General features: G+C 35.4%; 1 protein-coding gene across 7 annotated transcripts in view; it reads left to right on the top strand.

Annotated features, from left to right (window-relative positions):
• LOC148954888 (glutamate receptor ionotropic, kainate 2-like) overlaps nt 1–18,286 on the top strand; it is a 453,254-nt gene that overhangs the window by 63,583 nt on the left and 371,385 nt on the right. For all 7 annotated transcript variants that reach the window (XM_089099042.1, XM_089099050.1, XM_089099034.1 and 4 more), the window contains exon 2: nt 6,833–6,994. In XM_089099042.1, coding sequence (XP_088955168.1) covers nt 6,833–6,994 — 162 coding nt within the window. The remainder of the gene's footprint in view (nt 1–6,832; nt 6,995–18,286) is intronic.

The raw sequence follows: 18,286 nt of genomic DNA, 5'->3' as shown, positions 1-18,286 counted from the left end.
ATGTCCAATTTTACATATCATATTAGGGGTAGCCAAGCCCCCCGATCTCCCTCATCATACTACGTTCACCTGAATTACCTGATAGAACAGCAAAAGGTGTGGCCCCTTCCCTGAAGACCCTCTTTTAGTGAATGGCGTTGAGCAAACTCATTAAATGGCTTTTCCATTTCTCGATTTTTATGGCAAGATTTTTTTTCGTTTACACCATGCAGTTTAGCCGTTTTCGTAACCCTTTGCTGCTGATTTTCTGCTGTATAATAGATACGTTTATTTCCAAAAGCATCATTTTCTCTCACTACTAATCCAAGTGAAATTTATGAGAAGAAACCCGATTGTCAGACCGTCATAAAAAGTGAGTAAGAACAGTATAATCATTCGAGTCTTGATCAGCACAAAATTTATTCCCTAGAAAACACGTATTTTGAGAAGAAATAACTCTTCCCTTCAATTGAGTTTGCATTTCAATATTATACTAATAAAAATGCTATGGTGAATTCAAATGTGCAAAGAAAATTTTCCTATCATCTATATAATGAGGAAAAACAGTTTCATCTATATAATGAATTTCATCTATCCTATCATCTATATAATGAGGAAAAACAGTTTCATCTATATAATGAATTTCATCTATCCTATCATCTATATAATGAGGAAAAACAGTTTCATCTATATAATGAATTTCATCTATCCTATCATCTATATAATGAGGAAAAACAGTTTTTCGCATATTTCCAAAAGTTATAATTTAACAAATAAGTTATGAAAAATACCCGCGGTTTATAGAACGACTTTGGTTGTATATTCTCCTCCTTAGCATTTAAAAAAATAGAATTGGCTCAAATATTACTCAAAAAAGTAATACATAAAAGCTGGATTTAACGAAGCTAGAACTTTAACGGAATTTTTTACACTATATTTGAAATCAGAAAAAGAAAAGCCACAAAAAATAGGATCTAATAAATTTTTCAAGATATATGAACAGCAAGTTTAATTTTGTTTATCGATGAGATCATAATCGATTCATTCACGGCGAACTTTTACGACTAGACCCTATATCTTTTTTTCTACGCTTTAAGAAATAAGCGTCTGATAGAAATTAGATTATACTTATTTTAAAAACATTTTCTAAAATTGATGCCCATTTGTAATATATACAAATGGTGGTTGAGGTCCATTAACTGCTAGATTAATGTCACAATAGTTAAAGATGCTATGTTAGTGCAGTACTGTAGCAATAAGATGCCATCTACTAAGCATTCTAACCAGCAAAACTTCGAAAGTCTACTGGAAGCAGGTAGTAATATATCAAGAGAGGACCAAAGGTACCAGGCAAGGACCTTCCTTGACCAATTTTGAATATTTCCAAGATATCTAACCATTTACCTCACCTTAGACCCCTCCTGTGCCACCAGAGGTACCCTCGAAATCCACGAAGAGCCACCGGCCATCCCGCATGTGCGCCACCGCCCATGCATCTTGAAAATTTGGTTGGGTCGTCGTGTGAATATTGAACAGGTACCGTTGATAAGAGTGACGCAAGGTGTTCTTTGGCCGACCTCTCCTGCGGATTCACTGAGGTTGCCATTCCAAGATTTGTCTCAGAATCTTATCGTCCTTTAGACGGATCATGTCCCCAAGGTATGTTCTACCGTCATTGTCAAATGATATCTGTAACTATTGCCTGACCTGATATAGAGTGGACTATTTGGTTGTGACGTGATCTCTCCAGTCAACGTTCAGAATCCTCCGAAGACAGTTGTTTTCAAAGGCAAGAATCCGTCTCTCTTGTTCCTGAGTTAAATTCCAGCACCCTCTGCTGTAGAGAAGTACAGAAAGGACAATACTATAAAATAGCCTCATTGTTAATTTTGTAAAATACTTGTTCGATCGCCATACTTGTTTAAGTCGGTTAAAAGCTCCACTGGCTTGCCCTATCCTCAACTGTACTTCCCACTCGCTTGACCCTGAATTTTACACTGTGTTGTCTCGGTGCCTGAACTCTACGGCCTGATCAAAAGTTAAATCTCTACATTTTATGTCCAGGGCGAAATCAGTTGTTGCCATGCTCTTTGTCTTCTCTATGTTAATCTTTAGGACAAGTCGGCCAGCATTTCAAAGGACTGTTTTGCGGATATCCTGGAGTTTGGTCTTGTTACTTTCCATCAAGGCAATATTGTCAGAGAAATCCTGGTCGGCTAGCTATTTGGCGTCTCCGATTTGGATGCTAAACTCTGTACAAGCACGGAGTATGTGATCGACGGCAAGGACGAAGAGGAACGGAGAAAGAATACAGCACTGTTTTACGCCGGACATTATATGGAAATATCTAGTAATCTCTTTGTGGGTTTTAAAACAGAATTCTGTGTTTTCATATAATGCAACAATTTGGGCTACTATTTTGTAAGTAACTCTATAGTATCGCAGGATTTTCCATAGCGAATCTTTGTCTATGGCATCGGAGGCTTTCTCGAAGTCCACGAAAACCAGGAACATTTTTTTCGCTATTCATTGCACTCCTCAGTCATCATCCGTAGTTTGTAAATGTGATCCCTGCAAGAACAGGACGGCCAGGAACCACGCTGTTTGTCGCGCAGGTATTTATCGAGGACTGTGTGGATGCACCGGAGAACAATCTGTGGCAAGAGTTTACCCAAAATATATAAGAGACTGATACCCCTTCAGTTGTCAAATTTTGTCACGTCTCCTTTCTTGAAAATTTTTAAGAGCGTACTTTTTGTCCAGTCGTTGGGTACCTTTTCAGACTTCCAGGTACTAGCAAAGAGTGTAAGATACACATTCATACAGGTATTCAGTGATGTTTTTATCATCTTGGCTGTTATTCTATCAGTTCCTGCTGCTCTGCCATTCCTCAGCTTACAGGCTCCTTGTCGAACTTCTATATCACACGGTTCTTTGGTGCTGATTTGAAGGTCAAAAAAAGGGGCTGCATGTATATCTGGCGGATCCAAAGGACGGGTGGGTTCAAAACCCTCTCTAAATGCAAGGCCCATAATACAAAAGTTTCTAATGGGTCTGAGACTATTTTGTCATTTGGATTTTTAATTGGTCTGTTTATGTGGGGGGGGGGGGGTTACAAAAAGATACTTTTAGAGAGGGGGTTTGCAAAAACTTAAAAAAACGCCTCACAAAAATGGTTTATGTTCATTTTTGTTATGTTATTACGAGTCGGACAAGCATTTTTTTGGCGGTGGGGGAGGATTCAAATCCCTGCCACCCTGTATTCGGCCGTGGTGGAAGTACACAGTCAAACTGGAAGTAACTCTAAAAATCAATTAAATAATTTTTTTTAATCTAATAAAGTAAGAACTTTGTTTTTTGTTATTTTCTTAGAACTGTGTTACTTTCTTATAAACTACACTAACCTATGCAACAACATATTCAATAGCATGGGCAATTTGGCTATGGTAATTCAGTTTATGGCTTAACCTAAGACCTCGTGGGTTTATTTCGATACATCCCCCCCCCCCCAAAAAAAAAAAAATCTGGTGAGGTTTGCATTTTGACAGGATTCACAAACTTGCCTCTCCAACGACCTTAGCTACCCTCTTTATTAATATAAGTTTGACGTATTAATAAAGTTTATATAAGTTTGACGTGAAAAATGAAAATGAATTATAAGAGCTGCGATACAAGCTGAATAAGGGTTTCTCTGTCTAAATATTAATATTCCTTTTTTTAATTCACTCTGTAAAAAGTATATAAAATAGGGATAGGGGGGGGGGTCCGCATTTATCCCCAAATACTGTAAATTTTTCTGAGTTTCTTGGCACTTATGATTTGTTTTTTGCCCTCTTCCCAAGAAAAAAGTATTATAAAATATAGAAATGCATGCTAAATCACTCTGAAATTAGCCCAGAAGTCAACATTTAGCAACATAAATATGACGGAAGCCATACTATAAAGTCCCACCATATTCTCTTCAAGAATCCTTTTAAATTTTCAAGCCTCCAGCAAAATCAATATTTTCCCCAGAAATAATCGCTAAGGACATATTTAAATATGGATTATGCATTATACTTTTAAGTTTTATTTTCTTTGGCGTATCACTCTGTGATACGCCAAAGAAAATAAATAGAAATACAAAAATCAAGAAATACAAAAATAATTAGAAATACAATAATTAGAAATACAAAAATACTACAAATACAAGTACTTTTTTGTATATTAGTAATACAAAAAAAAATTCATTAAACTGTCTGATGTGAGTTTGATAATCTCAGTATAATTGAGTTTAGATTTTGCTTAGTGTATAACAAAAGAGTTTCTTGATGTCGTAACTACTGAATTGTCCTTCCAAACACATTTTTATTTGCTTATCTATTTTTCTCAGTAAAACTGGGCATCCTAACGGTATTCTTTTGCTTGAATTTTTGAATTTTTACTGAAGGTAAGCGTTGTCAAATGAAACTAATTTTTTTTACCTGCTGATTTTAATGGTATAGCGTGACAACATCAATAAAGACGGGGTTTTACCCCTAAAACTTCATAAATGCAACTGTTTTATTTTAATTTCTCTGGAACCGAACTACAAAAGTTATCTGCCACTTTTCTGACTTTTTCACTTTTTTTTCTGATTTTCCGGAACAGAAACCAATAACAAGAAATAAAATTTATTGAAAGAAGATATAAAGGAAAATTATTTCTTTATGTTATTAATCAATTATGTTGTTAATGATGGAATTAAAGTTTTATAGTGCTTTGAAAAAGCTTACTTTTCCAACTAAACGGCCCTTGTGTTAAAGGAGTCGTTCTTAAAGGATTGACATAAAAAAGTCACACTTTAGCGCAAAGAGCGATGTTTCAGGAAGGGATAGCCCCCCTGATGTACGGAATAATTTCTGCTCATTTTAAGTTTTAATGTTGCTCCCCACTTCCACCTGCAAAAACTCGTTTTTTAAATTCAAAATCTGATTTTTTCCGAATTATGCAGGACGCCCCCCTTCCATGGAGAATTCTCCCCGCATATTACCTCGTCCTCCCCCCATATAAAGTTGCTCTCGAAAAACTCCGTATATTCTCCGTATATCTCCACATGTTTCGTGGGGAGGGGGGATTTTCCCCGTGAAAAATTCAACCCTGATTAAATTCTGCCTTCTCTTGGTAAATTTCCTCGGACAATTCCCCCCTTGCTGAAAATATCCTGGGACATTTTTCTGTTGAAAACTCTCCTTACTTTCATTTGAATTTTTCGACGGTTTTCAAATCATGCCGGGACCCTCCCCCCCCCTCCATAAAGAATTTTCCCTGGAAAATCTCGATTCGATCACTCCTGAAAAAAAAACGCGATCTTTCTATTAGTAAAAAAATGAAAAAATCCATATTTTTGTAGAGAGGAACTAAAAAAGCAATAGACTTCCCTTATATGCTGAATTAGATGGTGTGATTTTCATTAAGATCGCCTGACTTTTGGGGGATGTATCCCCCCTTTTCGAAAAAATCAAGCAAATTTTCTCGGGCTCATGGCTTTTGATGTCAAAATCCCTTATTTAGAGTTTCGGAAACTATTGGGCCGAGTCGCTCCTTGCTTACACTTCGTTACCACGCACTGCTTGATTGGTTTTTTTTCTCTATGTAATTGTGTTAACAATATTTTTCTCTAATGCATTCCTGTTATATATTATTTCATATAGGTATTTTATTGCTTTAATATTCATTTACTTTAATAAAAATGTAAATCAGCTTTCTCAACCACAATACGGACTAGGAAAGACCAAAGCAAGAAATATGGTCTCAGTCTTGATCACAGACAAAAGATATAGAATATAGATGTCCAACTCCGCAAAATTTTGGCAACCAGTAAATTTGGAGCTTGTGGTCATCTGTCTTTTTTTCCAAAAATATGTTCATGGATGCTATCTGGTAAAAGCAGGTTTTAAGAGAATATTTGATCTTTACAAAAGAAATTTAAGAGATTTGAATCTAACTTTTGAAATAATAGTAAATTTTCTTGTGATTACGTATCAATTTTAATCATATGATTGCTTAATAAATACTGATTAATAAACATGAAATTATTGTTTGAATAAATTGATATTTTAGTAGTCATGGCAACACTGTTTTCCAGCTTACACCCTTACTATCGCAATAAATATGCAGTTTTCAATTTAATTCAGCTAGGATGAAAGTGAATACATCACTTAATGCCTTTTTTATGCCTTTTCGTAATTCAGTAATCACTTCTCGGGGAAATTAAATATCTGAGCCTTTAAGGGTCTCAAAATAGTCCATAGTAACGAAAACTTTAAAATGTACTTAAAAAAAAAGCTTGTTAGTGAGGAAAAATTTTCATTTGCAGCTGATTCAGGATTGGTGATTATTATTTACATTAGTCTTACTATTTAAATGTTATTATGAAAACAGATTTGCGGAAATTTCCGAAAAGAGCCAGAAACCCCTCGAAATTGACGTCATTTACCGCAGGCTGTTTTCAAACATTCTTGCAATTTTTTTTTCTAGCTACAAGTAACAATTTTTCTCACTAGACAGTTTTTTAGAAGCATATTTTTGAACTTTTAGTACTATGTACTGCTTTACCTTTTGGGGCCCCATTAAAAGCTCCAAATGTAAATACCCCCAGAAGCGAATATTGAATTATAAAAGAGTGCAAAAAAGGTATCAAGTGACGTGTTCACTTTCATTGTAGCTAAATTATGTTAAAACTGTTTGCCTATCCTGTCTCCCCCTCTCGCCTGAAGTTTTGGCAATATTCACCTACAGAGTATATATTTATCTCTTTGCCAATTTTAAGAAGTCACAAACCAACAATTGTAAATCTAAAAATCAAATTTATTAATGGTATGTTCTTTTTCAGGTGCAATATTTGTTGAAGACCAGAAAGATAGTGCAACAGAGTTGGCTTTCAAATACGCGGTTTATAGGTTGAATAAAGAGCGCTCTATATTACCAAATACTACGTTAGTGTACGATATCCAATATGTACCAAAAGAGGATACTTTTCGTACCTCAAAAACAGGTAATGTATTTTTCTTTTCCAAATAAAGATTAAATACAAAATATATTTCTAGTTTCATATTTAGTGAGGCTTTCCTTTTTTAACCTCAAAGCTTTTCTATCTAAGATAAACAATAAATTAAAACATTAAGAAATTTCTTTAAGAGAACATCGGGAATTTGTTGACTAAGCTAGTAAAGGATATTACGAAAAATTGCAGTTTCTGGAAAAAAGCAGACTTTCTCTTAAGTGCAGTTTTGCTCAACCCAGCACGTTTCCGCAGAAAATGAAAACTGATCCTATAATTATAGTACTGACGAATAAATATAGTTTTTCTTTTTATCGATTGAATTTTTGAACTCTTCGTGTGTGCAATATTTATGGGTTAAAGAATGAGAATAAAATAAAAAAAGAACGACAAACTTGCATAAGCAATATTGACATTATACCAGCTCAATAATGAAAAGCAATTAAAACACGGATTAAAAAGCAATATTAACAGTGCCTTTATTCTAAAATTCATAATCAGTGAATGACGTTTCATCTCTTAGGTTTAGTTGGTCAGATTTAGTTGGACTAGCCCTTCTTCAAAAGTAGAAACGTGAGGGCCAATAATATATGTACTCTCTTCACAGATGGCTGTGATTTTATTTAAATGTTGATTTGCTCCAAATAGTTGATTTAAACTTCTTGATTTAAAACCCCTTGTTCTTCACGTTAAAGTTGAACTCTTTATCCCCAACGCTTTAAGAGCGATTGCTGAAGGACAAATGCTCTTATAAATGCTTGCTGCACAGCACTTTAAAACTCTAGTGTCAAGTAAGGAAGGTGAGCAGGGAGGCATACATCCATGAGAATTTGCCATACAAAAATATTTGTTTGAAGAACTCGTGAGAACCGTGGCTATGACTGTCTTATAATCATCTTTTTAATATTTCAGACCCTCCCTCTCTTATTAGCAGCGCTCCTTATATACATAAAAATTCTATATCCCTCAACGGTTGGATTCTTATGGTGATTATAATTATGTAAAATTTGTTAAATTCAGCCTATTTCTGCAAAAAGTGGCAAAACATCCCCAGTAGGGTCAGTAAATCGGGTGAAAATTACGCCAACAATCTCAACTTTTCGGAGAACCTTATTACAGGCGTTTCAAGACCCTAACAACTATATGCAAAATTTAGCTTTTTTTTCGATACAGATGACCAGGGATGACCTCTTTCTCACAAAAGAGGGGATATATATATATATATATATATATATATATATATATATATATATATATATATATATATATATATATATATATATATATATATATCCCAAACCACGACACTGACTACTACCATTACTACCACTAAAACCACTGCTCCTGTAGCGAGTACTACAAAGGCTGAGGATATTGAAATAAACTCCCGAGGAAATGTTAAGGGGAAAGTTGAACTAAATCAAAACATTCTATGTGCACACAGATGGCTGATATAGGCGTATCAGCAATATTTTTGGAACAGCTTACCGTATCAAGATGAAACTTGTGGGGCATCACGTTTACTACTACTACTAATACAACACTATTACTGCTGCTGCTGCTCTATCTACTATCGCTACTACTACGATACTGGCATTATTAAGGCTACGCGTGAGAAGGTGAAAATTTGACAGAATATTGAAGGAGAATCGAAACTAAATCAAAACATAGTAGGTGCTTGCAGCTTGTCAAAAGGGCGTATCTCAAGAATACATTTGGGTATTAAGTTGGAGCTTTCAGAGAATGCTTATAAAGAAACATCAAATGACGAAAAGGTAATGTCTGCATGCTACTACTAACGCAAATACAATTGCTAATTTTACTAATACTACTACTAGTGCTACTAAACTACTCCAACCATTACTCAATTGCAACTACTTGTAACTCTTATAAGGCTAAGAATATTCAGATTAAAAGGGTGTCAAAGGCGGGCCAAAAGGGCACATCAGCAATATTTTTCGAACGGGTATCAGTATCAAGGTGAAACTTCTGGGGTATCATAAGGGGGATGTTCAACTGACCAAAAGGAAGCATGTACATGCTACTACTGTATTTAATATTGTTGTTGATACTGTTGCTATTACTGTTGCTACTACTACTAATAAAACACTACTACTGCTACTGCTTCTCCTACTACTACTAAGGCACTAGTACTATTAAGCCTAAATTTATGAAAGTAAAAATTCGAGAGAATATTGAGAAAAATTTAGACTAAATGAAAAGACACTATGTGCATGCAGATTGCCCAAAGGGTGTGTCTCAAGAATGGATCTGGGTATTTAGGAACTCTCAGAGAATGCTTAAAGGGGAAAAACAACTGATCAAAGGACAATATGGACATGCTACTACTAATACTAGTACCACTACTATATTTACTACTGCTACAACTACTCCAACCATTACTGCTATTGCAACTACGTGTAAGTCTAGTAACATTAAGATAAAAATTTCAAAAAGTGTATGAACATACAGGTTATAAAAAGGACATATCGGCAATGTTGTAGCAACAGAGCTAATTGTATTAAGTTGCAACTTGCAAAACTTGAGGAGAGGGATGTTCAACTGAACAAAAGGAATATGTTAATACTTCTGCTGATACTAATACTAATGCTATTACTATTAATACTACTTCTAGTACTACTAATACTTTTACCACTACTATGGCTACTATTACAACTATACCTCAGGGTATGACGGTGAAATCGTCAGGCAATTTTTAGGAGGGAAAGGTGAATTGAATCACAACACGCCGTCCGTATGCTTGTTATAGAAAAAAACGTATCAGCAATATCTTAGGAGAAGTTTGGTATTTGAAATTGAAACTTACAGGACTTATTGTGGGGATTGTCGAACAAACCAAAATAGCATATTTGCATCCTAATGCTACTGCTTCTATTCATACTACTACTACTGCTAATGCTACTATTATTTTTACTGCTACTGCTACTACCACTAAAGCTATATCTGCTACTATTAATTCTACTGTTACTACTATCACTACTATTACTACTACTACTGCTACTAAAGCTAAATGCATTAAGGTGAAAAATTTGTGGAATATCGAATCACACTTTGCCCAAACAGGTTGTCAAAAGGACGGATCAGTAATACTTCAGGAGCGTTTAATGGTATTAAGTTGAAAATTTTAGCGTGTGTTTATAGGAATGTTGAAGAAAACCAAAGGTGCTTTGTGCATATTGCTACTAATGATACCACTGCTACGACAATTATTGCTACTGCACAAGCTAAGGGTATTAAAGGTGTTAAGTAAGGCGGATGTTGAACTAAATCAAAATGAACTATGAGCATGTAGATTGTCAAATGGTTGACAAAGTAATATAACAATAATGGCTTACATTATTAAATTAGACCTTCCAGGGTAAGATGTGGCGGACGTTGAACAAGTCAGAAAGCACGTATCTGTACATTGTTAGTACTACTGTAACTAATGTCGTTATGGGTATTAAGATGGTGCTTTCTTGAGTTGATTGCGCATTGACTTTTTCAAATTGGTGCATTGTGCCGATTTCGCGTATGTCCAAAAAAACATCGGCGCAAAGGGGGGCACATCTTGCCTTCACAATAACAATGACAAAACTCAAAATCTTAAAGTCTAGTGCTTACTGACAACTTCTACTGACAGATTTAGGAATTTGTCAATAAAGACAGATGGAATTTTCAGAGCCCCGTAGAGATTCTCATACCGCATTCCAGGCTCCATGACGACCTAAATTTTGAATTATCAGAGCGTGCATTATCCTTTGCGTGAAGAACCGTATATGGGAAAGTGGTCAAATTTCGATAAATAAATACAGAAAAGAGTGAGAAAAGCTGACCTCTTTCTGGCTTAAGCTTACCCATCAGCAACTTCTTCGTCGAGAGAGTATTTTCTGGTTTGAATCTTGTCAAAATTCGAAACAGGATGCAGCTGAAAATGCTTAACTCGGTTGCGACCATCCGACTTTGGCTAAATTGCCAGGGAAAGTGCTGCAGGGACTTTGATCCTACACCCGCTATGCTTAATAGATTTACCATTGACATGTATGACATCAAAAAAACATCCGATGACAATAAAAATGAAGATTAAACTATTGAGGAAATTTTGGGAGATATAGAAGGAGGGTTTGATGTTTAACTTTGTTTAACTTTGAAAATGATCTTGAATACTAGTCGAAGATATATATAATATTTGATTAAAGAATGTACAAAGCTAATTCGAAGTTCATTAAAAGGAAAACACAAATAGAATAACAATCGGAACTGATGAAGGACCTTGCCAAGGAAAACTTTGTCTCATATGTATGTCTTTGGATTCTGTTTCATGACATAAATCTGAGAGCATTGTCTTTGGCCTGCAATTTTTTTGATAGTTGCACTGGTAACGGCCGGTGTGATTTCTTAACTTTAACTTGGTCGTTCTTGTTGTTTTAATTTATATTTTGAAAGCTACGAAACTTTTGTTCTCATGACTGAGTTTGAGAATTTACATCTTTTTGAAGCTTAGAATTGCAATGTCATAAAAACATTGTATAAGGAAGTAAATTTTGATGTCCCTTACCTAAATGACATTTTGGAGAGATGTGACCTTCAAGGATCATGCTTCTCTTTAGTTCTTCATTAGAAAATCCTGTCTATTAGTTATCTTTGTCAAATGCGCCTTTAATTTCCACGTTTTTGTATGACTTGTCTATATTGCAAGACCAGTATACTGAGTATCTATTTCTTTTTTTAGTTCTTTAATCACAATTTCTATTGTTGGTAGGGTATAATTCAGCATATCAGCCGGAAAGTAATGTAAAATACCCCCTTAGATATTGGCAAGTATTTTTTGTTAGATCTTCTTTAATTTCCTCTTTTATTTAAATCTCTGACATACCAGAGAACTGAGGAAAATATCTTTCTTGTCAAGCCAGAGACTGAGAACAGAAAATTTCAACCACAAAAGTGCATGTAATCAGTCGAAAAATGCTTCACTGTTTCAGATTTCAAAATCCTGTGCCGAAATCTGTCATTTAAGACTGAATCCTATCAATTTTAAGTTCTATTATTCTGAAAAGCGAAATTTGCACAATTTGCGCCTATCTGATAACGTTGCCTCTGAATTTCTGTTTTTTTTGCACTCATCCGTGCAAGATCTCATTTCCCCTGAATTTCGAATTCCAACCAAAAAATGTCTAGCGAAAATGTGCCGATGGCGCTTTTTTGCTTCCCTTGGTGCGCCATCTAATGTCAGGTACCTGGCATCACTGGTTTAGGGGAACTTTCAATTAAATGAAAAAAACTAGATGCATGCTGGTTTTCAAAAGGGCATATAAGCAATATCAGACATTGTTAAAATTTTTAAAGGAGCTGATCTGATTGGTAGTTAAAAGTTCTAGTGCTTTTTTAATAGTCAAAAGCAGTTTGAGACAAGCAATATCCTCTCAAGTCCATTAATTTTCCAAACACATCTAGTCAAAGTTTTGAGAGCCATATTAGTCAAATTAGCCATATTAGCCATATTAGCCATAGAGCCATATTAGCCATATTAGTCAAAGTTTTGAGAGCCATCTAGTCAAAGCCATATTGTTGAGATTAATTGAACAGTCCTGTAACTATGTCTATAGGGATATTCGGTGTGTCAACCACCCATAGTTGCGGGGCTGTTAAGCATAAGAATCTTACACTTCTGGCAAAAAGCACAAAAATTAGTGGAAATATAGTTAAGGCACGGGAATCTAATGGCGACGCGAAGTACGTTGAATGAGCACTGTAAAGCACCTTTACGAGCGCCCGAAGTGTTAAAAAATGTGTAAGTTTACCAGCATCTCTACAGAAGCACCAAAACCTCTGAATATACATTTTTAGATATGGCGATTCCAATGGAGGCTATAGGAAATGTAAAGGGTCGCTTTGAAGCGCACAATAGAGTGCTAAAAAAAAGTGCGTAAAGCGTAAAATAGGGGCACCTGTCCCATGTAATGACAAAACAGGCAAAAACATAGCTTGGAGTACTAGAAGTCCGAAGATTACAAGTAACAGCTCGAGTCTGCTCGTCAAAGCGGAAATTTGTGCGCTCAAAAGCGCACAAAAAGCGCAAAACTAATGGAAAGTTTGAAGAAACTCCGGAAAAAGCTGTAATGTAGTACAAAGTATGGGGAAGCCAATAATCCCATGTAGAAAGTCAAGCAACCACTTTATAGCACCTTTTCAGTCACTGAAAATTGCGTTAAAAGCGCAAACTCATCTGCTTGTTACAGAAAGTTCAGATTTGGTAAAAACACGTTTTAAAATACCGAGAGTCGAGTGGTGTTGAACAGAAAGTGAATCTCTAAGCCAGAATCCGGTCCTGGCATGTCTTAATGCCTTTTTTAACGCTCTATTGCGCGCTTTAGAGCAATCTGTTGCTTTTTTATTTAGCTACCAAGGGAATATCCATATCTTAAAACGTATTGTCAGAAGTTTTGATGTGTCTGTAGAGAGACTGGTAAACTTGCCCTTTTTTTTAGCGCTTCGTGTGCTCGTAAAGACGCTTTCGAGCGTCCGCTCAACGTGGTTCCCGTCACCATTGAATTAACGTTATGCAATAGTTATGCAATTTGCCCATTATGTTTTAAAACTAAATGTTGCTTTAAAACCAAATAAAAGGCGCTGTGGGTATGCCGGCTGAGAAGTCTAATAAGACTTCTCAACAATATCCCAAGCAGTGTTGTCACTCGACTGATACCAAAAAGCGGTGCCGGTCGATAAAAAGCGGTGTTTTTGCGGTATCCTCTCACACATTGCCACTACATTGCCACTAGTTTCAACAAAAACTTACTTTTTAAAAGCAATTGATTCATTGCTACTTTTCTAGCAAATGGATACTATTCTTTATTATTTTCGTAAGTGGTATATTCTGCCATGAATTTTGAACGAGAAATTTAGAATATAAATGAAAAGACATCCTCTAGATACCCACTCGATATATAAAGAGGGGAAAATAGTCCCCAATGATAAATTCATATCTTTTTCCCACTTTCTGGCACTCTCACCCGTTCTTCATCACTAATAGCTCGTGCATACCACCCGTTCTCTAGAAAATTGGAAGCAGGATAATCTACTCTTTTCTGTTTTAAACTAGATTAATAGTTTGTTTATCAATATTTGTTTCATTTTCGGTACTTTCTCCAGAAATACTGTGTATGCTGTCGTTTTTGTCCCATTTTCTTGTTTTGGATCCTCTGATATACCGGCCTTGAAAGCGAAAAATTTCGCGAGTTCCGCAGTAGCCTATCCAGCCATATATAAATAGAAGTAGAGAGCAAACATTTGTCCCTTTTCCCGTACGGTGACATTAACTTACTATAAATTCAGTAATAAAAGTCATTTTGCGGTATAAATACGCTGATCAAAGTCATTTCACAGTATAATTGCGGTATGCGGTATGATCAGAAAAAAGTGCGGCATTTCTCTCGAAATTGTCGTATTATAACGCAAAATGCGGTATAAGTGGCAACACAGATCCCAAGAACGACTGACGGTACTAACTCGAAACTTTCAGGGCTACTACTATTACGACCTCTGCTCTTACAATTTAACTAAATCAAAAGAGTGTAAGTATATCCAGGTTGTCAAAGAGCATAGATAGAATTTTTAGGGAACTATATTAAGTTTTATTTTTCAGGTCAATTTGAGGAGGTATAACGTCAGGAGGTAATGAGGTATAAAACTAAATTGAAAAAATACTACCTGTGTCAAGATTTTCAAAAGGGTATACGTTTTTAAAAATTGTTGTCAAAGTTTCTCAAAAATACAAATAGCATACCAAACTATGGATTCTAATAGAAATTAAATAAAAAAAAAACAAGTTTTTTAAACTGAAAGTGAGGAGCGACATTAAAACTCAAAACGAACAGAAATTATTCCGTATATGAAAGGGGATGTCCCCTCCTCAACGCCTCGCTCTTTACGCTAAAGTTTGACTTTCCCACAACTTTATTTTTTTAAACAATAAAAACTTTAGCGTAAAGAGCGAGGCATTGAGAAGCGGACAACCCCTTTCATATACGGAATAATTTCTGTTCGTTTTAATTTTTATGTCGCTCCTTACTTTCAGTTTAAGAAACTTGTTCTTTTTATTTAATTTCTTAACGTTTTTTAGTTAATGCAGCTTTTATTTTGGCTCACCGTCATTAAATGAGTAAAACAAAATTTGTATATTAATTTTACTTTTCTTTTGCTAAATGGCTTTCTCTAAATTTGGTTCTGGCGTAATTTACAAATTAACTTACGTAACGAATTTCTATATTCATATATTTTTATTACATATATTATGGGGTACGCCCCCTAGTCAATACCTCGCTCTTTACGTTAAATTCAAATCGTGTTCCAATTCTATAAGAATGACTCCTTAATCATAAAGGTCGTTAATTATAATAAAAATCTCTGATGAAAGTACAAAAAAATTTGTTCCCTTGTGAATCAGACAAAATTGGGAAAAAAGGGGCGTGGGAGGGGGCCAAGTTACCCTCCAGCATCTTTGGTCTCTGAAAAGGGCACTATAACTTTTAATTTCCATCGAATGAGCTGTCTCTTGATGTTGTAGGACCACGGGGTCGGTACGATTACCCCTTAAAAAAAAAAAATAATAATAAACACGCATCCGTGATCACTTCTGTCAAAAAATACAAAGTTGCACAGTTTTGCAGATATGAGCTTGAAGCCATTGTAATAGGATTTCCTGATACGCTGAATCTGACGGTGTGATATTCATTAAAATTCTGTCGCTCGTAGGGAAGCCTTTGACGAATAATGCTAAACTTAATAAAATTTTTATATTTAGAATCAGTCAGCAATATAAGCCCATTCTTTTGGTACATTTATTGACATGAAAATTCCGTTTTTTAAAGTTTCGATTACTATTGAGCCGTATCTCTTTTTTTATGGTTTTTTTATTACGTATGTATTCGTATATAAGAGGGTTCTCCCCTTAGTCAATACCACGCTCTTTACGCTAAAGTTAAAATTTTGTTTAAATCACAAACCCCTAAATCACAAAGGCCGTTTAACTAGAATAGATAGCTCTTTTCAAATCACAAAAAAAAACTGTAGCGTAAAGAGTAAGGTATTGACTTGGGGGCGAACCCCCTCATATGCGTAATAATTTCTGTTCGTTTTAAGTTCTAATGTTGCTTCTTACTTTCAGTTGAAAAAACTTGTTTTTTTTAAATTTAATTTCTGATCGTTTTTAAATAATGCTGGGAAATCCGGCGCCCCCTCCATAGAAATGTCCCTTACTCCAAGGAAACATCCTCCATGGAAAGATTATCCCAAGTAACCCCCTCCTCCCGCCCCCCCACCAGAAAAAATCCTTCCTGAAAATGTCTGTATAGTTCCCAATAACCAATACTATATGTAAACAAGGCGGCAAAGTTCATAACTTGCAGCCCTTCCCATGGGAACTGTGGGGGATTAAGTCATCATAAAAGACATATTTATTAGATTTTCAACTATGTTGAACAAAATGGCTATCTCAAAATTTTGATCAGGTGACTTTGGGAAAAAAATGAGCGTGGCAGGGGGCCTAGTTGCCGTCCATTTTTTTTGATCACTTAAAAAGGGTACTAGAACTTTTAATTTCCGTTCCAATGAGCCCTCCTACGATATTCTAGGACCACTGGGTCAATACGATTACCCCTGGGAAAAAGAAGAAAAAAAACAACAACAAATAAACACGCATCCGTGATCTTTCTTCTGGCAAAAAATGGAAAATTCCACATTTTTGTAGATAGGAGCTTGAAACCTCTACAGTAGGGTTCTCTGATACGCTGAATATGATGGTGTGATTTTCATTAAGGTTCTATAACTTTTAGGGGGTCTTTCCTCCTTTTTTCGAAAATCAGCGAAATTTTCTCAGGCACATAACTTTTGATGAGTAAAATTAAACTTGATGAAACTTATATATTTGAAATCAGAATTAAAATCTGATTCTTTTGATGTATCTTGGTATCAAAATTGGTATCTGATATTGGTATCAAAATTCCGTTTTTTAGAGTTTCGGTTACCGTTGAGCCGGGTCGCTCCTTACTTACAGTTCGTTACCACGAACTGTTTGATATGAGGGGGTTCCCCCCCGGTCTCTTTACGCTAAAATCACAAAGGCCGTTTAATTAGAATAAAAAGCTCTTTTGAAAGTACTAAGAAAAACTTTAGCGTAAAGAGCGAAGTATTGACGACAGGGTGAACCCCCTAATATATGTAATAATTTCTCTTAGTATAAGTTTTTCATGTTCTTCCTTACTTTCAGTTGCAGACACGTTTTTTTTTTAAATTTAATTTCTGTTCGTTTTAAAATAATGCTGGGAAATCCGGTACCCCCTTCATGAAAAATTCCCTTCCCCATGCAAAATTCCTCTATGGAAAGATCCTCCCATGTAAACCCCTCCCACAGCCCCCCTCCCCTACCAGAAAAAATCCCCCCGGAAAATATCGGTATATTTCGTAATAACCGATACTAGATTTAAAAAATGGGTAAAGTTAAAAACTTGCAGCCCTTACCTTTGGGACTGTGGGGGGGGGGGGTAAGTTATCCTTAGAGACAAAGTTTTTTAATTTTTCGACTATGCTGAACCAAATGTCTATCTCAAAATTTTGATCAAGTGACTTTGCGGAAAAAATGAGCGTGGCAGGGGGTCTAGCTGCCCTCCAGTTTTTTGGTCACTTAAAAAGGGCACTAGAACTTTTAATTTCCGTTTGAATGAACCGTCTCACAATATCTCTGACCACTGGGTCGAAACGATCACCCCTGAAAAAAAAACACGCATCGTGATCTTTTTTTGAGCATAAATTATAAATTTCAAAATTTTGGAAGATAGGAATGTGAAACTTTTTTAATAGGGTTATGTAACAAACTGGATGTGATATTGTTATTTTGGTTAGAGTTCATTAAAAATGCAAAGTTCCACATTTTTGCAGATAGGAGTTTGAAACTTCTTTAATATTGTTCTTTGATAAGCTGAATCTGATGGAGTCATTTTCGTTAAAGTTAATAAGGTCAAAGTTTTCCAAACAACATTTAAACAAAATTTTATTTTTAAAAAAAAATTGATTTATGAGAAATTTACACTTTGGCATAAAGAGTGAGCCGTTGAGGAGGGAACAGCCCCTTTCATATACGGAATAATTTCTGTTCGTTTTAAATTTTAACGTCGTTCCTTACTTTCAGTTAAAAAAACATGTTTTTTTTATTGAATTTTTGAACTATTTTGAATTTATGCAGGTTTTGATTTTGGCTCACCGTATATGAATAATTAAAATAAAATTTGC

The sequence above is a fragment of the Artemia sp. Qi Xiang Cuo genome, chromosome 2, assembly GCF_049724085.1.
Source record: "Artemia sp. Qi Xiang Cuo chromosome 2, ASM4972408v1, whole genome shotgun sequence".
In the NCBI taxonomy this organism is placed as follows: domain Eukaryota; kingdom Metazoa; phylum Arthropoda; class Branchiopoda; order Anostraca; family Artemiidae; genus Artemia; species Artemia sp. Qi Xiang Cuo.
Note: the sequence above shows the minus strand (reverse complement) of the source record. Positions and strands in the feature narration are given on the sequence as shown.